Source organism: Lichenostomus cassidix, chromosome 7, assembly GCF_008360975.1.
Source record: "Lichenostomus cassidix isolate B80296 chromosome 7, HeHo_3.0, whole genome shotgun sequence".
Classification (NCBI taxonomy): Eukaryota; Metazoa; Chordata; class Aves; order Passeriformes; family Meliphagidae; genus Lichenostomus; species Lichenostomus cassidix.
Window position 1 is genome coordinate 14,753,381 of NC_139488.1, and position 24,365 is coordinate 14,777,745.

General features: G+C 38.4%; 1 protein-coding gene across 6 annotated transcripts in view; it reads left to right on the forward strand.

Moving 5' to 3' along the window:
- The window catches only part of ZNF385B (zinc finger protein 385B), a 159,508-nt gene that overhangs the window by 95,100 nt on the left and 40,043 nt on the right, over positions 1–24,365 (forward strand). For 5 of the 6 annotated variants that reach the window (XM_085066325.1, XM_085066326.1, XM_085066328.1 and 2 more), the window contains one exon: positions 10,766–10,896. In XM_085066325.1, the coding sequence (XP_084922451.1) occupies positions 10,766–10,896 (131 nt within the window). Of the gene's footprint in view, positions 1–10,564; positions 10,617–10,765; positions 10,897–24,365 lie in introns of those variants that run through there. The other variant, XM_085066327.1, reaches the window with a different exon arrangement.

Here is a 24,365-nt window from a genome sequence, read left to right on the forward strand (position 1 = left end):
ATTACATTTAATTTATAAAACAAATCATATTAAAATGATATTAATTAGTCTCTGGGAAACTAGAAGTGACTTTTTTGAAAGGCTTATAGCAGTTGAAGCCCTATTAAAAGTCAGTTCAAATGTTTTATTAAAAAAAATTCTTTTTTGGTCCAATCTGAATTTCCTTTAACAGAAACATTCTGTTGCATGCTGCTTTTTTTTGTTGGGTTTTTTTTCTGCTCTCGTTCTGAAGGTAAACTTGGGGTAGAATTGTCGAAGTTCATGTCATGCATTCTTTGAAAACATAACAGCATCAAAAGTCTTTATGTACCAGCCCTGGTAGGGCTGGTGCACTGCTACACCCAAAAGAAGAATGAAGTTTTTAATGAGATACCAGTGTTTAATTAATGTTCAATAGCATCACAAATGTGGAAGTCTGGGCTAGCAGATCTGTTAATATGAAATCTGTTGTCTTCATTCTCCCTGTGTAATAGAGGGTAGATAGCATATATAACAGTTTTAAAAGTTTTCCAGTTCTTACTTATTCATCAATGCCGACTTTGAGAATAAGTAAAGCAGTGCACCTTAATTCAAGAGAGACAGGATTTGTGGGCTTTGATCTTCTGAATGCCATGACCCCATGCTGTCTGTAACCCTGTGCTCTGAGGTCCCCTTTTATGAACTCTTCAAAAAATTCAAACAGGCACCATTTCTTTTCATTTTTTGTTTCTTTTTTTTCCCCAGAAGTTATTTAAAATGCAGCTCTGTAGAAGACAGCTAGCTAGTAACCCTTTTAAGTTTAATTCTAAGAAGAATAGCAGAGAAAATGCCACTGAAATACAGTTTATCAGTCTTTTAGGTTATATTTTAATGTCAAGTAGCAGGCTGCTCTCCCTCCTGGGGTCAAGTTGCAATCACTCACATAATCACAAACTCATGGATTGTTCTGAGCAAGAAGGGACCCACAGGGATCATCAAAGTCCAGCTCCTGGCCCTGCACAGGACAGCCCCAAGAATCAGGGGGCATTTCAGACACACAGTGTGCTATTCTCACAGATCATCAAAGCTAAACACACAATTACAACAGCCCAGATTTGTTCAGGCTTGATAGTTGCTCACTGTTTTGCAGCACCCGACGTCACATGAAATGAAATTATTATTTACCTCTGAGTCCTAAGCTGTATATAAGTGCTGCATAGGTTGTGGATTATAACCTTAGTGACTTAAGTAAGCATCATGGCACTGATTAATGGTAGGAAGCTACATGGACAATATTATGAAGGTTTTTAAATCTGCCTTTCTTCGTTGTATCGTTTTTTATTTCTAAACAGAAAGATAGTGTTTCTTCTAAAAGCATGTGCCTAGCTATGGAAATGATGGCAAGTGAGGTGAAAATTGTGACTGGTATTGTGATGGTTTGGATAGAAAAGGGGCAGACTGAATGTACAAACTTCTTTTGAAATTTCTGGAAATTTGAAAATTATAATTGGAAGGAAGATAGATTTCATTTGGTGGAGACCTGGGTTTCCATTGCCAGTATTTTCAAGAGACCTCTTTGAATAACCTAAATTAGTTCTTGCTGGAATCGTTTATCTGAAAGATATTTAGGGAGCAATACCAATAGAAAAACTTATCACAGAAAACAAGAAGCAACTTGGGTAACTATATTTTCTAGAGGAGATTGTATATTATGTGGAAAAAGCAAATGAGACATGAAATTCTCTGAGCTGTGATGACTTTCAAGAGAGTTGGAAATTGTCTAACATGGTTAAGTGATGAGACACACCTGGGAGGGTCTGTGTGTCTAGACCCTTATTACCTTTGTGCACAGCACTGCTCAGCTGGTGGGTTGGCTTATTGAAGTGGGGTAAGGAGCAAGAGACCAGCTGCAAACAGAAATCTGTTTGTCCAGCAAAGAACAAATGAATCAGCCAGCAGCACTCCTGGTGACAGACGAGTTTGGGTTTTGTGGATAGCAGCTCAGTACCTCCTGAAAGAAAGTCTGTGCTGAGGCTCACTGAGGGTTAGGTGATGACCTCAGTGGTGACAGAATCATGGATAAGAGTTGTATTTTGAGAAACCTCAGGTTATATGAGAGTTGAAGAGTTAACAGACTCTAAAAAACTAACTGCAATTAAGTGCCTTCCTCCAAATTATGAAACTTTCAAGGTAATATATATTGAGCTTTTTTGCTCCTGTTCTTTATCAGGGAAGCTTCAGTTTGTAAGAAAACTTAAGTTCCCTGAACTAGAAGGGAAGTGAGTGCACTGCTTAATCCTGGGATACTTACAGGCTTGATGCTTAGCACCAAGGAATGTGCACTGAGGAAAAAAAGGGAGACTGTTTCAGAAGTTGCACCATGCCCTGGCCAGGACTGTGACTTCAGTAGGTATTGCCTGATGTGTTTTCAGTTAAGGGTGACAGCAGAAGAGCAAACACCTTCTCTCACTGCATTTGGGTTGGGACAGTACAAAGGCAAGGGGGGGCTGGTTTAAATAAATCAAGAGAAGGATCCTAAGGATTTCAGAAAGATCTCCATTAGTCCAGATGGCAAGAGAACAGAGAGCTGAAAAAGATGCAGCTGTTTTTTCTTTCATACTTGGAAAACTTCAAAGTGAAAACTAGTCCAAAGCAATGTTTCCTAGAAGCAGATAAGGACAGAGGAGGAGGTAATGCTGCTCGGTCTGTGGAGAGCAGAGGGAGAAGCTTGAGCCAGCCAGGGGATTCTGAGAAAAATAAATAGGGATAGACTGCAAAGCTCCAGCTGACCTTAATGCAGGCCAGAGCATTGCATTTATTAATAGTTGTAACTGTTTTATTAGAATAAAATCCAGTTTAATGAGCTTGATTGTGTTAAGCTGTGACATGGCACTCTATTTTCCAGTCAAACAAATAGTCTTGGTTGCTTTAGAAGTCCAGAGAATTATCTCTTTTAAAAAACTAATGGCAAATATTTCCATAGTATCTATAGATAATAGCAAATTGCAGTTGTACTCCAGCCAGCATGTTTCTTCTAAATATAGTAAAGGATGTTTTGTAATTTATTTAATTGCATAGACTTGACAAGAAGCCAGTGCTAACAAACGTGCTTTGATAGCAGTATAGTGCTTGTGGCATTCACTTGGCTGGGGAATGTAAATCCTGAGAAAAAAACGTGTGGAACAGTGAAGCACAAGTGCTGTAAACTCTGGGCTGCTCACTGTGCAGCGTGCAAGCCCTGAGCCACAGGAACACGGAGGGACAGAGGGGACAGGAGTGTGAGGCACACGTCCTGCGAATCCACCAAGGACAGGGCTCTTCCTAAAGTTGTGATCAGGCAATTGGAACACAGTTATTTGAGGAAAATGCAAGATAATCTGTTCCACTTCTAATTATTGGACTTCACTTCCCACTCCATCTGTTCTGGTATCTTCCATAAAAAAACCTGTGGGGATTCCTGTTGGAAAATATTAGAAAGGCAATACAACTGCAAGGAGAATAAGATTTTTCTTGATTCATTTTGTAATGTATTTGTGTCTAAAATACTGGAATTCCATTTTCCTCTTGTTTTGTCTCTATCTTCCCCCTCCTCAGCTTCCCTCTCCCCAGCAGACATCATTATTTGCTCATGTACATGATTTCGATATACTAAAGGTAGAGACTAAGGCAGTAAGTATTGACACCATTGTTTTGAATATTCATATTATCATAACAACATTTTATAATATCAGTTTTTTCATTGTTATCTTCCTGTCAAGTATGTGCATAATATTATATGATCTACAGTCTACGTTTTAAATTTTTTAAATTACTATCCTTCCACCATAAGGCATTGGAAATGGAAAACAATTAGCTAGGCAAAGGAATATTGGCAATTAAAGGAAGTCAAAGGAATTCCAAATAACCACCTAATACTTCAATGAGGAAGGATCTGATCCAATGAAGATACCTTACTTGTAAGGTTTGTTTTTATTTTTAAGATTCTTACGTGAAATAACATGCAATATACAACTATACAACTTTTCTAAATTAGTTATACATAATTATAAGTATTAGGTAAGTAAGTGATGGTTGGCTTTTTGGATTGACTAAATGCCAGAGCTTCCATTAATTTCAGCAGCACCAGATTTCAATCTATTTTTTGTGTTGGCCTAGTTGGTGGATGCCTACATGTATTTGAAACATAGAAATACCCCATTTCAAGGTATCAAATTTTATACAAAAGCAGAATATGGAATTCTGATACATCTTCATAGACCATTCATTTCTATGTAGATAATAATGGAAATACTAACTTCATGCTGAAGCATACTGGAAATCATGTTTTAGGGAGAGAATGATTTTCATAATCTGACAGGTTTTTTAGGTAAGCTATTCTTGAGTGTAAAGAGTTTATACTGTACAATATAGAGATAACTTGTACATTGTAGTGAAGTTGCATCAAATGCCTCTGGGTTTGCTGAAACATACAGAAAGAAGTAAACTGCAAATGGAGTGCAGAATATTTGGCATATCGTTTTGTATCCATATGTTGCTAAGGAAGACTGGAGCTGGACTGATGCTTTCTTACCACTTGCCTTATGAGTGTTCTGTGGAGGGATTCTTCTTTAGTGCTGTTGGGTAGCCATGGTTTCTACACCAGTTCTTGCTGCCTTTCCCTGTGGCTCCTGAAAAAACAAAACAACACATCTTTTGAGGATTTACCTGGCTTTTGTTGCCAGACACAGATGGGTGTATATACTTTGTTTTTAAAACTCATTAGTAAGCAGTGGAGGTCAGACTATTCCATTGGTGTGTGGATAATGTTTAGGAGAAAAATACAGTGCATGATCCAGGTTTTAAACGATATGTATCAATAGCTCTGATGCTAATTATATCAACTCCCAAAGGAGATGCATCGTCATTCTTCAGTGTTTTAGTTGATGTGGTGCCCGGGGGGCAGGAGACTTGTCAGCATTTTTCCTATTGTCAGCCAGTAGCTGCGCCATGTCACTTATATTCTGGGCTTCTGCTTCAAGTTACTTGGAAAAATGTTACCTGGATAGTGAGTTATCTCTTAACATCACATTAATTTGCCATTTGGGAAAATTTGTTGAAGTAATGGTCTTAATCTCTCCATGACTTCTTTTGACAGACTGGAATCCATATGGGTGTCATAGGTCTCATTTCTCATAATACCATATTATAAGGAAAAAATGTTTGGTCTGCTGACTGATATGTGAAAAGAATCTATTAAAATTCAGTATTTACTAACTTTTTTTATAGAAGAGGTGTTAATATTCACCTTTGTGAGTCTTATTAATGGGATGCTTCTAGAATAGATTTTTCCTTAAGCGTTTTGATATCAACACCTGCTGTTCAGAAACTCAGAATTACTTTACTTGCACTCAACTTGTTTTTATGAGTTTATCTTAGGCATAAACAGATGACATCCTCTAATACCCATGTATAGCTGTAAGTAAACAAATGAAATTAGAAAATTTTTAAATCCTGTAAACTGATCGTACTGAAAAGAAAAAATGACTAATATTAAGCATTGTGAAATATCTCAGGGGCTAGTGCCATATAAATGCCCAAACAACAAAATGCAGTGACTTGCAAGTGATTGGTTTTCACCTGTCAGCTATGGGGAAAAAGATTGTGGTGGAAGCAGATCTGAGGCATGATGCAGTGGGGGCATCAGATAAAAGGGAAGAAAACTATCAATCTTTTATCATGTAGTTAGGTGGAGGCATTTTTATAAACACAATTTTTTTGCATATCTTTCCACTGAATTGCATATAAGCAAGTGTATGAAAGTCTTTTGTAACTTGGGGGTTTTAGCAGCGGTGTGGTGATTTTGGGCTTTTTTTGCGAGTCACAGCCAATAGAGCTGAAGAGATTTTTATTCAATATGAAAGCCCTAGGTACTGCCTCTGGCTCTAACCTGTTTATAAAACTGGGTTTTTGAGCTACATGCGGAAGTAAATATTTCTGAAAATGCTGAAAACTTCCACTGACAACTTAATAAACTGTAGTGAAACTGTAGTGTCCCAGAAAAAGCTCATAGGTGAACACATGCAGAATTGCCTCAGAATCCTTCCAGGGAGCTGCTTCCACCTTCTGGAGGTGGAAGAAAAATGCTATAAATGGAGATGACAGTGTGAGGTCTAGAGAGAGGGTGGCTGTGCACACTCTGGTTGCAGAACATAACTAATTCAGCCAATGTGGGCAAAACGAAAGGAGCAGTTTGTCATCCACCCTCCAAGGGATACTGCTGGCTCAAGCAGTGTCTCAAAAACATGGTTCTGAAAAGGTGAAGGGAGGAGAAAGTGCAGAATTGATCCATCACAGCAGTTACATTTCTAATGCTCTGAGGCCAGATAAGACTACTCAACATTACTGTAGAAAGTAAAGGTTCCTTGTAGCTGAAAATGGGCAGACAATTCAGAGATGAAAAAGGCAGCACAGCCTGTCCATGAACTGAGAACTGTCAGTGTTAATCACAGAACTAGTGGGAGGTATGAATATTTCAATGTCCCTTTGAAACTTTCCCAAATACTGTCAATGGCACAAGTTCAAGCAAATGCAACCATGTGCAACCTGAGGTGGATGGAGAGCACAGAAATTTGTCGCCCAAATACTTCTATTCAGTCCTTATAGCGCTTCAGTTACTCTTCCACTGCTCTTGTTCTGAGTGTGGATTGCTTCCTTGGATGGGAGGATTAAAATATTGTAGTAACATCTTTTGATAATAGGAAAAAGGGAGAGAATTGAGTAGGACTTCAGGTTTCTCTAAATTGCCTTTAATGAAGATGTTGGAAGAGCATGCTTTCAAGTCTGGAGCATAATTAATTTCTTTAAGTAAGCTGAAATAATCCACAAAATGTGTTTTATATGAGTAAATTTTGTGATGGAATTGGAGTTTTTTGTGTAATGGTCTAATGCTGACCCAAATCTGAGGAATTAATGAGCAGGAATTACACTCCTTTTGCATTTTTCAGTGGCAAAGAAAAACAATTGTTGAGAAAATCACATAAGTAATAGTGTCACAAATAGTTTTCTGGAGGTACAAAGGGCGAAGTCTGTGTGCTTAGATTTGACTGAACTTGGCACCACTTTTACTTGAAGAAGAGGAGCAGACTGTTTACCATGGCCAAAGTTAACTGTGATTCCTCTGCCAAAACTGAAATTCTGCTAGTCTTGAACTCCATGTATTTTCTGGGAAGCTGGAAAAGCAGGGGGCTGTTGGTAGAGATTCTTCACGTCCCTGTGTCACCTATCCCCTCGCTGGCAACAGGCTAAAGCTTGTCTCACTGGCCCTGGGGACACGTCTTGCCACAGGAGTGACAGATGCGAGACTTTCTAATTGCTCCCCAAAAATACCACTTGCCCTGCTTAATCCATTGCACTTTACTTGTTAGAGGTGGATTAAATTTGGGTAATGATTGCAACCTTTTGTAACTTCTGTAGCAACCTGAGTGTCCCAGTGCATTGCAGTGTATGTGAAGCATGTGCTCCTCCTAAAGAGGAGCAGCACCTGTTGTTACACAGGGACTTGTTTTTTCACATAAATATGTGTGGGAAGAAGAAAAACATTTAATAAAATGAGGCATTTCATCTGATGAGATGAAAATCTGTTTTCCTCCTCATAGATAAGGGTAAAAGGGACGAGCCTTTTGCAAAGTCTGTCTGCAGCTTGCATTCCTAGTACATAGGTAACTCCTGCTGTGGGAGTCAGAATGGAAGTTATGAAGATAAAATAGTGTTTAACATGTATGAAGCTGAAATAAGTGAAAACATTTACAAGAAAGAGCAGTTACATTTATTCCAAAGATTTACAGCTATTTTAAAGCAATCCGTGTTTGATGTGGTGAGTTGTCTTTATCATTAAAATGCTAATGAAATGGTAAACATCTGTTAAATTTATGAAGATAATGAAGCTTGTCAGTGACATCTTTCTTGTGCCAGTATTCCTGCTTAGTTCAGGTCTGGATACAGATTTGGTGGAGTAGTGGTGAGAATCTATTTGACCTTCGGGAGCAATGCCAGTGTGAAACAGCCCTATTGCATTTGCTTTGATGGTTTTGTCATGAAGAGCTTCTACTTGTAATTTAGGTCACCTTTATCTGATAATTCTTTCAGAAGTGGGTCTGAAAGCCAAACTTCAGCCCAACAGGGTTATTGGACTGGCAATTGCTGAAGGAGTAAATTGGCAAACAAAATGAAAAATTTTTTCATGATTAATGTCTTCAATAATCAGTCTGGAAGGTGTGTGTGTGTTTTCTGTTCTGTGTGGGCTCCACATGTATTCTAGTCTCCTGGTCATAAATTGCTCTGGCAGCAGAAACACCATGGACTGCAAAACTACTGACAGATTTCAGATGTCTTTTTCATGTGAAAGGTGCTGTACTCACCCCAGGAGTACAAAGAAGGTTGGTTTTTTTCTTCAGGAGGATGCTAATTGGTTTTTAATTTTTGAAGATTTTATGCCAAATATTTTCTATACATTGAATAAGGGCAGCATCAGAAAAGTAACTTTGATTTCAAGTGTCAGTCACAATTTAAGTCTATTCTGGGGTTGGGGTTTTTTTCTGTAAAATTGAGTTAAAATATGTAACCAAAGCTTCATTGAAGTACGTTTATGTAAAGAGAGGACAGGTCTTCTTTAACTTCACAGATCTTTAATTGCTTATGAACTTCAAAGAGAAACTTGCAGAAGTTAGATTGATGATGGCCCTTTAGGTAATTGAATACAACATAGTTCCTGTTTGAATGCAACTCTGAAATCCAAATTATGTAAATCTGCTGTTTCAGAACTAGCTAGTAGAAATAATCATCATTTTTGCAGTTGAAGATACTTTCTTTGGATAAATTCTCTGACACACTGCTTTCCTGTTGATTCATCTTTTTCATTACGGATATAAGTAAGAAACTATAGGCATGTTTGCCTTCAGCTTTTTGACGTTTGTGACTCCACTTGAATAAGCTTTGACTTACAGTTAATTAGGCACAACTGTCAATTAGTTTCATGGGTATACAGGAACAAACCTGCCATTTATGAAAGTATTGGGATAGAAGGAGATAATATTCTGGGAAAGTTTCTCAAGCATATTTTTCAAGTTGTGCAGCTCAGTTGTGATGGTGTGAAACAATTCTCTCTCCATAGCTGTCATTGACCCATCTTTGTGCAATCATCATGCTTTTCCCATAGAAGAAACAGAGAACAGATTATAGCCTGCTATTCATCTGCTAGACAATAATATAATGTTTACTGTGCTGCAGCTGTGCTCAAAATGACTGTCTCTCCAGCATCAACAAAATTTGCGCTCAGGGCTAGTTGTAGGTGTTTGGTCATCCAAAAAATGCATGCAGCCCCATCTGGCTTCTGAACTTGGCTTTCCTCTTGAATACTGTAAGATGGGCTTGAAATTGTGACTGTGGAGGCAGGACAGGGAAAAGGAGGAAAATGTCTGCTCTGCCTTCAGTTTTGTGTGTCCTTAACAGGCAGAAAGGGAGATCCCTCAATGGAAGACTGAGGCAGCCCTTACAGATTGCCTGGCATTTTGCAAGTGGATACAAATGACTTGATTTTATGGGAGAAAAGAAGGAAAATTGCTTGTTTACTTTTCTAACCCCCTCTTTTTAGCTCCCTCTCAGTCCCACTCCCCTCCTGCCCATCCCCTTCTTGGTAGGTTACAAAAGCTCAGATGACTTCTGTGGAAAAAAGTTCAGGTATTGTGTAAGTTCTGCCTGAGACAAGGGAAGCTCCTAAGAGGCCTGTTATGCTCCCAGCTGCTGGCCACTGGTGAGTGGGAGAAGGAGGTAATTATGGAGAAATTGTGACAGAGGTAGGAGAGACAGAGTGACTCACCCTCCTTTAGAGGTGTGGGACACTTATGTTTCACTGCCTGCTCCTGTCAGTGTTGAATTATTTATTCAACCCAGCAAGGAGACACTGAGATTTTTGATTATTTTTTTCTGCACTTCTTATTTCAATGAAATCTATTTTGTACAATTTCAGGGAAAGAAATACTCCCACAGGCATAGCTGGGAGCTGTGAAATAGGCACACTTACTGTGTGAATAGGGCAGATAGTTAGTTAAAAATGAATATTTGGATGTCTGTTCCTGCCCGTTCCTTTGGGATCTTGCTGGGCCATGGTTCTTCAGTGTATACAGAAAAAAATTCAGCACATAGATTTCTGGAAAGCTTTTGTTTAGAGAGCTCCAATTTAGAAAATGCTAGTTAGCACTGCATGTAAAGAATTGCATTCATTTATATGCTCTCTGATTATTTAATTGTTGGCTGTTTTCTGATATTTGCCTTGCATTGTAAAAAAGGCAATTTTTTACATGTTAGATGAAATGGTATTTTTGTAGCACCTGATAGTTAGCAGAGGGGAAAAAATAACATGCAGACCACTATTTGGAAACAAACCTCTGGATTTCAGCAATACATGTATTGTCTGTGCTGGCTGATCTCGTAGGCAACCATGAATTGCAAAAGCATCTGACTTTCATGGGCACCCATCCTGGCCTTTTTGGCACAAGAATAATTTTTCAGCTGTAGAAAGGATTTATTCTACCTGCCAGTGTGATTTATATACCATATGTCTTCTCTTCAGCATCTGAGTATCCATGGCCATAGGGAAGTGCTCTGCCTCATCTGTGCTGTGTGTAAATAGGTTCCTTTTAATGATATTAACTCCTACAGAGCCTTTTCCTCATCCCCTGTATTATATTTTCTTGGCAGTTGTGTCAGCTATACTGTGTGTGTTGGAGAAAGGAGAATACCATGAATTCCTGGTTTTGTTTGCTCTTGGCAGGCACTACTACACTTCCCACCCTTGTGCGCACACCTACCTTGATGATGCAGCCTTCCCTGGATATCAAACCCTTTATGTCCTTCCCTGTGGACAGCAGCTCTGCTGTTGGATTCTTCCCAAATTTTAACACAGTAAGTAAAGGTGTTTCCACATTTAGTTTCAGTGTATGCTTTCCAGTCTGGTTCTAATATCCAGTATTGAAGCTGCCTTAAAACAGTGCATTGCTTATGGAGTCCTAGGGAGTCTTTTTGTCTGTGCCATGGTGGTTGATTTTCCCTTGTACAAAAGGCTTGGAGTAATACCCAGCCTTCTCACTGTGAATGGGGCTGATTGGTTTTTAACTTGGTCATTTGAGGCAGTGTTTGCACATTGAAAAAACACCATGAGATTGAGACTTGAGAAGTGATGGAATGATTTCAAGCATTTGTCTGGACATGTGTATTTCTATATGCTGTAAAAAAAGGAAAAAAGAAAAGCTGATCAAAAGACAGGTATGGCAGGTAAGACCTAGATCCTCCACTGCTGTGAATCAAGCTAAATCTAATACAGCTGGGAAAACAGCTGGAGGATATTGTTATTTGTGGAGGATATTGTTAATTCCTTATAATTTCAACACTAAAGTGTAAAACTGCACAGCCAGCCAACGTGAAAAATGCGAACCTATTATTTTTCCTTTATGGTAAAGCATCTTGGGGTCTTTTTAAAACAAACAAAAAATTATTGCCAAAATAATACTTCCGTGGCTCTTCATGTTTATTAGTGCAGTAATAAAAAACCCACTCTCTTCTGTGGCTCTTGCTCTTTTATCAGCTCATAAAAAGGCACTGAGTGTTATCAAAATGCTTTTTTGCCATCACACTTTATCATTAGCTTAAATCGTTAAGCTCGTGGCAACAGGAAGGAAACTGTTGTGAGTAATTTCTGCCTAGTCAGCAAGTACAGTGTGTCTGTAGGTGACTGTCACCTGAACTGTCACACATCACAATTGTCACCGTGGCTGTGGGGGGCGGAAAGGGGAGCAGTGTCATCACCGCCAGACAGCAATCAGCTGAGCCACTGCCAAGGGTTTCCTTTCACAAACTAACCTTCTGTCTGGAGTTTAACACAGCAACAGCATTTCTTTACTTCATGCCTTGCAAATACACCCTGCTGACAAGCCTTGTGCTACAGCCTGTGGTGATGTGGGGTGGTTGTGAGGTGACAGAAGAACCAGCTTCTCTCATGGGTCAGCAGCCCAACAAACAAACAGCAGCAAATATTACTAATTCACTGCAAAACATCTATGTGAAAATTGTGCTTTTATGAAGGAGATGTGGGGATGTGCATGTACACAAAAATATAAAAGATTTTCAAAAATCCAGGTAGATGAAAAGAGCAGGCCCAAAACTCAATGCCTTATTAAGAAAGCAGTGTGTTATTTGCATATAAAGGCATGATGCAATTCATAATAATTTTCCATCCTCTTCCTAATACACTCCAGAATTTTACCTGTTACTGATTTGTCTGCTTTTCAGTTGCACAGGTTTTCTAGGTGAGCCTTTTCACAGAACTGTTCATTAAGGCTCAGAGAAGCTTTTCTTCAGAGATGTTGTAGTTTTGGAGCCAACGAACCATTATTTACTTACTGGTGGTACTGAATATCAGTCACATAGCCTCTAGAGACAGATTAATTTGGATATTTACACTGGTTTTGCCTAGTTTATATTTATCTGGGTTACATTTCATTTGCCTAATTCCTGGAGTGTTTATCCTTCTCAACTGTCATTCCTCTCCAAACTTATGTGGGTTTTATTAAAAAATAAACCTGGGGAAATTGGCAAACACTGTCAACCTGGGGTCTACGTCCTCCCTTAGAATTCTTGATAATTAAGTAAAATTATGCTGCTATACATCACAGACATTGCATGTTTAAACTCTTTATTTTAAGAAACAGTGCTTCAGTACTTCTTTATTTCTAATTTGCAGACTTTGCCATTTATCTTTCAGGTATTGATTTTCCTTAAGAGTCTTTCACAATGGACCTCAAAACCCATTGGAAAGCTAAATCATTCATGATTATCTACTGACAGGCACAATGAATGCCAGCTGTCATGCACTGCCTTTATCTCTAACTTAGTACAACCTTTGCAAATGTAGATTTCTAGGTTTGTGTATATATAGTCTTTTTTTCTTCTCTTTTTCACTCTAAAGTGAAAAAGTGGCAATAGTATGTAAAAGTGTCTAAAACCCATTTTTCCAGAAGATAATTTTGAGTTATAGAAGCTAAATCAAGTTGATCCATAACACATGCATCATCCAAAGAGCCACAATCTTTCATCCTGTGCAGGAAGTGAATATTAGAAGAGCCAAAAAAGCCATCATTCACTTTATGGATCAGTCAGGAAATCTATGCCCTTTATTCATAGGAGGACTTGTCAAGGGCTGCAGGCAGAGAAACTTCCAGTGTGCATCCCTTCATCTCTTTGCCTTCCGAAGGACTGAGGGGACCCTGCCAGGGTGCTGGTTGTGCTTGCCTGTGCTCACTGAAGGTAGCAAAAAGAAACCATCTGAGGCAAAACTTCTTTGGATCCACCTGCATTTTCAATGGCTGTCAGACACAGAAACATCTTTCTAAACCTTGCCAGGAGGTGGTTTCTAACTTAATATCAGTGGCGTTAAAAAAGAAAAGTTTCTGCGTGGGAGCTTAATACAGTAACTACCAGGGCAGAAAAACAAGGTAAAGTGTATTAACTACAAACATCTTCAGTGGAACACCTCCTACAGTTCTTTCCCAAAAGAACTTCTCTTATTTATGGAAACACATTTAAAATCTGGGGTAAACCCTTTCTTATTTAGTTGACTTTGACAGTTTTCAATTCTGAAAACATCTGTGATTCTCCAGATAAAACATCAGTGTTCTCATTTTGTTTGTGGAAATGTTCTGATCACTAGCTTCTCTCCACATGGGGCACTTTCAGCTGAAGCACTGAGCAGACCCTGATTTTGTAAAATAAATGCTTACCCCAGTTACATCTTACTTTCTTGATGGAATTGTGTGATTTACTTTATACTATCTCCCTTTTGCTTCTCTTAGAAACATTAATAGTTCTAAATATGCTCTGGTTGTATGTATAGAAATTGTCAATTCATGCACCAATTAAATTTGTCTTTGTTTGTTAGGACTTATTATATAGGAAGAATTATTTGAGGAATGATTGTAGCAACTCATTGGATATGAATCCTTATTCCTCAGTAAAGGGAATAAAGCCCCTATTCCAACAGATGAGCCAGAAGGGGCTCTTGTAAGGGCGGGATGAAGGGTTCTGAGCAAAGAGGTATTGCAGAATAGGTGCTGTCTTTCCTGGTCTTTTCATAACAGCAGGGAATGGTTGTAGAGGCATGATCAGACTGACAGAGTCCAAACCTGAGTTGCAGCATGGAAGGACAAACCCTCTCAGCAGCAGTGGATCCAAAGACATCCTCGTCTTTCTCCTGGCATCAAGTTCCAAATGCTCTTGCTCAATACCATCCTGCCTGAAACATAGAGCCTGAATGAAGTTATCAGCTATTACTACTTAAAATGTTCTTGTTTATAAAAAACTGGGAAACATAATTATAGGAGCTTCCCAAATTGGTACTTCCAGTTTGGGATGGATGTGGACCATAAGATATTGTTTAAGCAGAGTTCTTTTTCAGCACACTAAAATGACTCTGAAGATGCCTGAACAGGTTTACAGCTTGCATGTTGACTATATTTAAAAATATGTAAGTCAAGTATATAATCAGTGGAAATCAAAGTAAAGATTACTGTGATCCCCACTGTATGTTTATTATAACATAATCTTGAATTTTACACTCGCTGGCTTCCACCACACAGCTTTACCTTCTGTACCATTCTTTCTCTAAACCTCCCTGATCTCTTTATCTCCTGTCATCCATTTTGTGTACTGAATGATGAAAGGATACTTCATGATCACATCATGGTGGATGTGCTAAAGTGGCTGAAAGCCAGGATTTATCTTGCAAGACAAAATTCATGATCACTGTCTTCATCTCCCTATAGAAAGGTTGTGTACTCCCAAAAAAAAAGAAATCTCAAAACTCCAGCATCTTCTACCTTGTCCTGAAATGAGAGCAGCACTACATGACTTATATTTAGTTGGAGTGGTACAGCCAGGGACCCATCAGTCTGCACAAAAACATTATCAGCAACTTCTCAGATTCTATCATCACAGAAAATAATCAGCAATTCATATGCTTCTTTCTGAGTTTGTTATGGCCTCAGGGGTAATCAAAGATTAGAGCATCTCTTGTAGCTCTCACATTAGTGAAACATTTTCCATCTAACTAGCCCATGATTGGTTTCTAAATGCTAGTTCATACCCTTCATGTTTTGGAGGACACATGGGTTAATGTGGCCTAGTTATTCCTTCAGTGTCTATTTCTCTTCAAGTCGCTTTATGCTGATTCTTTATATTAGAGTTCTCTCAGTCCCCTTGCAAAGTGGACCAGAAATATTTTACATCTGCCAGTGAAGGTAAGCCAGCTGGAATGGGCTACAGGAAGGGAAGAGGAGCTGACTAGTAACTTAGTCAGAGATTTCTGACTCTGCTCCAACGTGAGCCCTGCCTGGACTAAGTATCCCTGGCCTACCCCCAAGACAACTACTGGGAAGGACTAATTTGCTCTTTCCTCTCCTGCATTTTCGATTATGACCCACATTTTTGTTTGCTGCTTATCTCTTTCTCATGTGAAGGGCCCAGCACTCACCAAGGCAGGAGCCAAGTTCAGCAGATAAGAGCACGGGGCATTCCTATCGCCGGCTTCATTCGCCCCTCTGCGCCAAGTGCCTCTTCTGCCTTTGGCAGGACACTGTGGCTTGGGAGCTTTCTCTTTCCTTAGCAGGGTCTGAATTCAGCCACTTAACACCCTGCTGCAGTGCCAAAGTGTGCTCTGCAGCACAGGGTTGTATATGGCAGGAACAGATTACAAATGCAGCCAAATGGATGTTGCCAACCCGTTATCTATGGTCCTTTTTATCCAAGTACCTTGTCCCTGTGCTCTGATTTCCCCTTTTCCTTTTGTGGAGTGCTAGAGGGAAGTGACCTTTTCTGGTCCTCTCCATCTGACTCCAGAGAGGAGGTGAAATTTTATAAGAGCTATACTTTACACTCATTGTCAGCAGAAAGGAAATTTAAACAATTGACTTAGGAGAGGGGTTTTGCAGGGTAGCTGGATATTTTTCTTGAGGATTTTTGTTGGTTGGGTTTTTTTAAATAAGAAATGGTAAGGTTTTTCTTACAAACATTTTGTACCCTTTTTTATAGTCATGCAGGTACAAAATGACTTCCAGTTTGCCTTTTATTCCTGTTTTGAAAATTTAAAAACATTCCTATTTCACTTTTAGTTGTTATGGATGTTAAAGTTTGTGTTTTTCAAGTCATAGCCAGAATCATCCAACTGACAACATGAGGAGTCATCCTATTGCCATTTATTAAGGGAATAAAAAAAGTAAATAGGTATTTTTTGAGATACAGGTGAGGAAAGCAGACATTCAGGGACCACATAACAAAGCCCAGATTCTGTCAGCACAGACCTGTCCTCTGTCATTAGTCTTTTCTATCTCCTTTCCAAATACCTGGCTACAGAGCCCCTTTACTCTCCATGTGATCATCTTCTCAGTTTTCTGTAGTCCTTTTTCTTTGTATCCTTAGGCAGTTTTTACCAAGCCAGGAATGCCTCTTTGTCTTTCTATGGCTCTGATGCAAAGCAGCAGAGAACTCTTTCAATTGTGGTAGAAGTTTTTGGAAAAATTCTTCTCAGCCTGTGGAAGCCCTGAAAAATATTTACTGAAGGTGGTATATTTTTCCCACAAAATACTTGAGTCCTTTTCTGAAACTTTCAAAAACCACTGAGCTTGAAGAAAACACCTGGTAAGATACACTGAGTTAGATATGGGAAAAAGGCTGCCAAAAGCAGGGAGTTGTCAGTTGATTTTTGACAGCTTTTATGGTTTCTGGTATTGTAACAGAAAGATGCAGGTTCCCTAGTTCCTGTCAGGAATCTCTCAAAGAGCAGCTCTGTGAGCCAAAATAAGCACTATTCTGCCTCTTTTTCTAGTCTATCATTTATGTTATTATGAGGAAAAAAAGTGTTTATTAATACAGTCAGGCTTTAAGGGATAATCTCTTCCAACATTAATTATTTTATAGATTTGCCTGTTGCTTTTGTATTTTCTCAAAGAGGAATTGGATGGATGAGCTTCCTTCTCTCAGTTTCCAGATCAGCAGCCAGATAGGAAACCATGTCTCTGAGGAGAAAGTGCACTGGCATGCACTGGTGAAGAACAGAAGTCACCACATGCAGAAGCCTTTCCCTACCACTTTGCAGGAGTCTGGCATCCACAGTGTGGATTTTGAAAAATGGCTCCTAAATTGCTGCAATACATCCATTATTGCATGTAAAAGTAATCAGGTCATCATCCTAATTTTTTAAAGAAACACAGTTTCTGTGTACAAATCCTACAATTTGCTGAGTCCTCCAGAAAATCTGTTCCTTGGCTATGTATTTTATATCTGTCTTAACAGAAAGCTCAGAGGTACTCTTTCTAACACTTCAGCAATATGTATTTCTTCATTGAATTGCTTTCTTCTCAAGTTAGTAGTATGTTTCTGACACGAGAAAGCTTTTTAAAGGGAGAGGGTTGTTAATCATAAATATTTTAGGCATTAGCTAACTGAAGTATGTTTTGCAAATAGACTGTGATGAAAATATCTCCCCTCAAAGCAAGCAGTTGCAGAATTGTAGTTTATGACAAGTAACATGTGTTGTACCACTCTGCTTACAAAGATTTTGCTAGTTTCTAGTTACAAGCCTAAGTTCTACAAGTTCTAAGCAAAATTCTAGAGCAGCTTTAGAGAAAAATTATTCTCCCTATGTCTGATGAAGTGGCTGCTTTTTCAGAATGCTGGCTGTACATGACTGGCTTTCCTGCCCTGCCTTGGACCTTTGTCACATTGTTACATGAGAAACTGAAAATTGATGCAACAATTTTTAATCAATGTATTATGAAAATGTGGCTAAAATTTAATTCTTGTCATATTCATTCCTTCTGAATGTGGATGTACCTAGTTGTCTTTTAATCTGAATAAGTCAATTTTCTGACAAAATGAAGGTACTGTGTGGCAATTTAAAGCCATACTGTCAAACTTGTCTTTCATTTGCATACCTGGAAACCAAAAATACACAGTTTTGGAGCACAGACCAGCTCATTTCAAGTAACAGAGCAAGGCTGATTTGAAGAGTTGTGCCTTTCAGACCAGTCTTCTCTATATTCAATCTATTTTCATCATGAACTCCAGCTGCTTCCCCAAGTTACCACTAGGGAAAGAGGATTTCATTTCTTGCCCATATATTTGTTGGCCAAGATAGGTTTCTGATTGACTTTCTTTCTCTTTTACTTAAATTTAAAGAAAAAATCCCCACTGAACGTAAAAACCACCCTTGCCCCAAAGCCAACAGTCTTTGATACTACATTAAGTTTCAGAACACGCTTAATTAGAAGAATCTTTTAAGATTCTAAATACAGTGCTTTTTAAATCAAAAGTATTTTGAAATTTGTTTGTGTAGTATGTGGTATTGATAAAAAAACTGCGAACAAACAACAACAAGAAAACCAAACCCAAATCAGAAACATCATTATTGACTTTTAAGTGAAAAAGGCCTTATTTCTCATACAGTGTGAAAAGCAGAAGACAGCTGTGAAAATAGTTAGGCAGTTCTTAGTTCTGATTTGCTTCTCACTTAGACTTAGCCATTTTATAGATTTATATTCCAATCTCTATACACACATAAATTTTATCCTCCTATATTTTTTTCAGTATGTGAAAAGTAATTATATTAATTCATTTCAGAAGACTAGATTTCTTGTGTCTTTATTCTCTCCTGCTCAAAATAAGTCAAAAGCTCTGAATTTGTCCTTAACCGCTCTGCACAGTTCAGAACTGTAGAGGAAATTCAAGTGCACCTAATGTGATATCATTCATCTCTGTTTTGGTGTTCTGGAGCAGCCTTGGGAGCAGGAAAACTCATCAAAACTTAGAGCAGACTTTTAAGAAGAAAAGGGTCATATATAAGGACCATCTCAAAGATGAATGCAAAAATCAGGAATCTTGTTTTAACCTATGTGCTATCTAAGCTTCTTTTCTGAGTACAAACTCTTCGGCTTGGATCTGTTGGCAGGATTTTGCTAAAGGTACTTTTTCATATTATTTTACCTATTTATATTATTTTACTGTCAGTTGGTAACAGGTATTGTAACAAGAATAGTTTTGCTCTCAGAGTATGTTATTGGTTTGCTTTTCACCAAGTGTCAAACTACAGCATGTTTTTCTTTTTTGCTGGATCTGGAGGCAAGATGGTAATTTTTTTTTTTTTTGTTTAGTTGAACACAGCTGAGTGCTCTGAATAACAGCAGCTTTAATAATAAATAGCAGCGATATAGCACTTTCTATCATATTATTTTAACAGGTTATTTAGACCTTTCAGCTTTTTTATTGGGGTTGCAAGTATTTTTATCCTCATTTTACAAATGAATAATATAAGGCTCAGATGAAATGACTCATATACAGTTAAACTTGTGAGTTAGCATAGCCACAGAGGGAAAGAAAACTCTCATATTCCTTGAGCATTAGCTTAACCATTGGATTTGCACTTTTTTTTTTCTCAGGTTTGGTCTGTCATGGTCCAGAAATTCATTTTACAGGTACAAAGTATTGCACAATGGTAGAGGAGTAATCTGGATGGATTAAAAAAGAAGCTGCCCAATACTTGAAGCTGGTTCAGTATCGTAGAAGAAAAAGCATTGAGCTGCAGATACTTGCTTTTTTACTTACTCTCCTTTTGTTTGGTGGGGAATTCTCTTTTATCCTAAAACAGTCTCAGCAGCTTTCTGTTTCTTTATTTCACCCACAAAAGTCTCCTGTCTTGTCTGGAGCAGAAAATTTGACAATTTTTACCATAAAGGTTAAATCTATTCTTGGTGTTCTCATACAAACTCAGTCCTTTAATGTATTTATATCCTCGCTTGAGAATAAGCCTTAGAAGAAGCAGAGACCAGATTTAGACTTTTGTTGGGTTTTTTTTTCTGTGGTGTCTCATCAGTTCTTTCTTTGGGTCAAGTACTTCTATGGGAATCAAATACTAAATTTTCATAATCTTTTACACAAAGATTTCTAAAATAGAAAACAGCAAATTTTCAGGACATTCTTTTGAAGACTATCCTGATTATGATTTTCTAACCCAGAAATTGTTTTTAACATGCAATAAATATACAAGCATGAAGGGAAGGAACGGCAGAGGGAATATTCACAGCACTGCAAAAATAATAGTAAAAATAGCTAAAAGGTGTTTTCTGAATTATCTTTTGACCTCTGTGCTTAATCATATCACATAACATGGTAAGAAGAGAGAGGGAGGAAGAGTTTAGAGTTTATTTATCTCTGATTTTGATTTTGATTTTTACTGTCAGTTACTTGATGTAGGCTAGAGTAGTGCAAAGGCAGAGGAGGCCAGAAAAGCAAAAGAAAAGAAAATCTGTGGGTTTGTTTCAGTTGTTTCTTGTGTTGGTCTAAACCATTATTTCAGAACTGGATTAGGAGAGAAAAAAAAATCTACTTAGAAGACTGGAATTCATCAGTGTCCTCCTGATCTTGGTCCAGTAACGTTTTGCAAGTTCCTCAGTGCAAACCTGACTGAAAGCAGCAAGTGCTTCAACCTAAGATTCCCAGTATGATGCTGTTTTAGCCCTCGGAAGGCTGGATCAGCAAGCGTCCTAAGAGAGAGAAGGATGTGTGATGGTGAAATTACTTGTGCTAGCACACAGGACGGATAAATGTTCATGTCAGTAAAGATTTAGGGCTCTGCTTCCCAAGTCGATGCTGAGGAAAGATGATGAATGCATTTCTTGTTAAAACAGAAAGGATGTCATTAAGTAGGTGAAGAGGAGGTATATTTGAGCACATGTTCTAACTTTTAGTGCCTGTGCTTCAATGGCATGTTGAAAATCTGAAAAAGAATTGGAGAAAAGCTACCAAATGAATCAAAGTTTTTATTGTGGGCAGCTTAAGGAGCTTGGTTTATGAAAGAGAAGGTTAAGAGCTGACGTGATCGCAGTGTATGAGTGCCTGCGCTGTTCAGAAGGTTTTTGAGGTTCGAGTGACCTTTGATAGAGAAGCACAACTAGATTGACTGGTTTATAACAGACTTGGAAAGCGTTGCTTCTACAGTGATGGAAATTAACTTGCATGGAAACTTTTAAATCAATCTGTCGAGGTGGGTTTTTTTCCAAAAATTCAGGCTTTGGTTGACCACAAATTATTGGACTTCGTAATAGGAAGGGCTAAACCTTTTTAGTGGATGAAATTATGTCATAAATTTTTTGGGAAATCAGGTGTAATGGTTCCCTCTAGCCTGACCCAAATCTGTAAATCACTTCAGACATCAGTTGCAGTATTCTGTGTGATTGTGAATACAGGCACACAAAGAGAAACAGCCTCTTTTTCATTTTTTCCATGCAAACTTTACTTTAAAAGGGGAGCATGTAAGAAGGTGATGCACCCAGAGGTTCTGCATTATACCATAGGACTGGACATAAAAATGTAGGGAGGGAAATTTAACTGCTAGTAGCTGGAGATGGAAGATTAGTCTCTGAAGTCCACGGATACAACCCTGCAACTCTGTTAACAGAAATAATGCAGAATTGCAAAACCAAAATTAGCTGAACCTTAACGTAAAAGGAAAATGAGGAAGTGGAATTTATTGGTATTTCTAATACTTCTTTTAAGATATAAAATGTTGTTCCCAGCTCTGGGTGTACCCTTAGTTGTCATGTGTCTCTTTCCTTTTTTATTTTTCAGTACTCACTCTTATTTCAGCAACTCTTCACGGATAGCTGTAGTACCTGACATTAACAAGTGAATTACAGCAAGATTTTTGGTTTGTTTGAAAATGCTTCCAGGCTGATTCCACTGACCAGTGTGTGGAGGGCACAGCTATCACAGCCACTGTTTTCCTCAGGGAAGTTGGAGCTTGCTGCCAAATTGAGGGGACAGACAAACACAGAGAGAAGTTGCATTCAGAGAGATTGGCCTTCAGAGTACAATGTTGTTGTTGTATTTTAGGAATCATGTGTAAGGAAAGGGAGATGCTAGTGCCTGTGCTCTGAATTCTTTCTTAGGGAATGCTTTAGTTTTCCCGCACTTGGGGAAAGACATCTGAGAATTTTAAAAAGAAAAAGTAAAATCATGGACTTGCTGTAACCCGAGTATGGTTGGGTTTGATTTCGCAAAGATCCAGATTTCATGCTTTGTGCAAATGTGCTATGTGTAAGTACATTTGGGAGAGTTTCCTTAAAAAAATAGTGATTAGAGCAAGCCTCAGTTAGACCACAGGACTGCAGTAAAAAAACTCTATAATGTTGTAAATTAATTATTCTTTTTGCTCAATGAAGCATTTGCACAAGTCTCCGAATCAGCTGCTGAGAAGCTGACCTGCCCCTGGATTGGTTATTGGCCACTTACATCTGCCTCTTTTTTAACAAACTCAAAAAATTTTGTGAAGAGCATAGAGATAGAGGTGTAGGGAGGTAGTGTTTAGAGAGCTGCAGGCTCACTGTACAGAGATACATCTCTGTTGAGACACTCCGTGCTACTCAAGGAGAGCTGATGCACAGGGAATATTGATGGCTTTCCTGCAAGAAAAGAAAGTTGTTCACATCACAGGATGATTTATGTTGGAAGAGACCCTTAAGATCATTGTGTTCAGACGTTAATGCAGAGCTGCCAAGTTCACAAGTAAACCATATCCCTCAGTGCCATATGTACACATCCTTTAAATATCTCCAGGGATGGAGACTCCACCACTTCCCTGGGCAGCCTGTTCCAATGCTTGATAACCCTTTCAGTAATCTAAGCCTCCCCTGGTACAACCTGAGAATATTTCCTCTTGTCCTGTTGCTTGTTACCTGGGAAAAGATAGTGACACCTTGCTACAACCTCCTTTCAGGTAGAGCTCCATCAGCAGAGCTGACACAAGTATTCCTGGTGATGCAAAATAAACAATGAAATGTATAACAGAATTGCAGTGACTTGAACACTGAACTGTGCTTGGAATTAATCAAATGAGAAATATGTTCCCTCTTGGAACAAAAGCAATACAAACATGGAGAGAACAGATTTTTGCTGGTTTGTGTTGGCCAAGCACGCCAAGCATTGCATCACAATGTTAATGTTTCTGATTTTATGCTGGGCATTTTAAATATGTGCTTTGCTGAGTATGTGTAGTCACTTCTGTCACTCTTTTAGTCATTCTAATATGTACAGTTAGGGTGGGGGGCTGTGTCTATATGGCAGAATTTATGATAAGATGCAGTGTGTGGTCATTCTCCACAGTGGCAGCATGCTCGTCTTTCATACCACAGGAGCAGTTACAGAACTTAATTTAGATGTTGTGTTGGTAATTTATATATGCCACTGTTTTGTTTCTGGAGGGAAATACTGGATTATATTATCAGTTTGTTCCACATACAGTTTAAACTTCTCTTTATCAGAGTAAACCAACATAGTATGCTGAAGGCCACTCAGTGTTTTCCAGAAGCTTATTATGCCTGCTGGTTAAGTGATACTGAGTTACATCTCTTATACCGATTTACCACTATTATGTTTACAAAACTTGGCTAAGAGTTAACTCTATATTTGACCCAGGAGTTACATCGTGATAAGAGCAACAGAGCATACATTGCCAGTCACAATTTTAAACCTTATTCAGGTTATATGTATGGTTCTGTTATGAAAAGACAAAGCTTACCTCTCCTCAGGATCATTGTAATTTATTTCCAAGGCTCACAAATTGGTGCTTGTACTGCCTGCTATGTATAAAGAGATCTTTTAAAATAACCAGAACTTCAATTTCACCAAATGGCTTTTCCCAACGAATTTTTTTTCTCTTCTTACTGTGCCTACTTTCATGTCCCTTTGTAGCCTGGTTCATTCCCCAGGAGGCACCAGAAGAATCTGTGGTACCATGAAATATAGCAGGGCAGGAAGAGTTTTTGGTAGCAAGAATGATGAGAGAATTCAAGGATGAAATTCTTGAATTGCTGATGATAATGTGTAACAGCTCATCTAAAACTGCCTTTGTACCTGAGGATTAAAAGGTGGCAAATATGATGCAAGTTTTTAAAACCCATTCCATGGACAATGGTAGGGGTTTTTTACCAGGAAAATTACCAGGTACCTCAATAAGAATATAATAATAGGATACCTCATCCTGTAAACTGCTGGTAAAGTGTCAACATCATTCCTTTTTAAAGATAAATCCTTCTTTACAAGCTTGTTTGTGGGGGTCAACAAAAATGTGAATAAGGATGTTTTAATCTACATAGTCTGAATTGCCAAAAGGATTTTCACAAAACCCCTTGGCAAAGATTTTTTAAGAAAACTAAGTTGGCATAACAGTTTATGAAAAAAAGCAGCAGGAAATACAATGTCTGTTTGTATTGCTCCTATTCTGTTCTGTCTGTTGCTACACTTGTATTTTTTAAGTGCTTTTAAAGTTTGTGTCG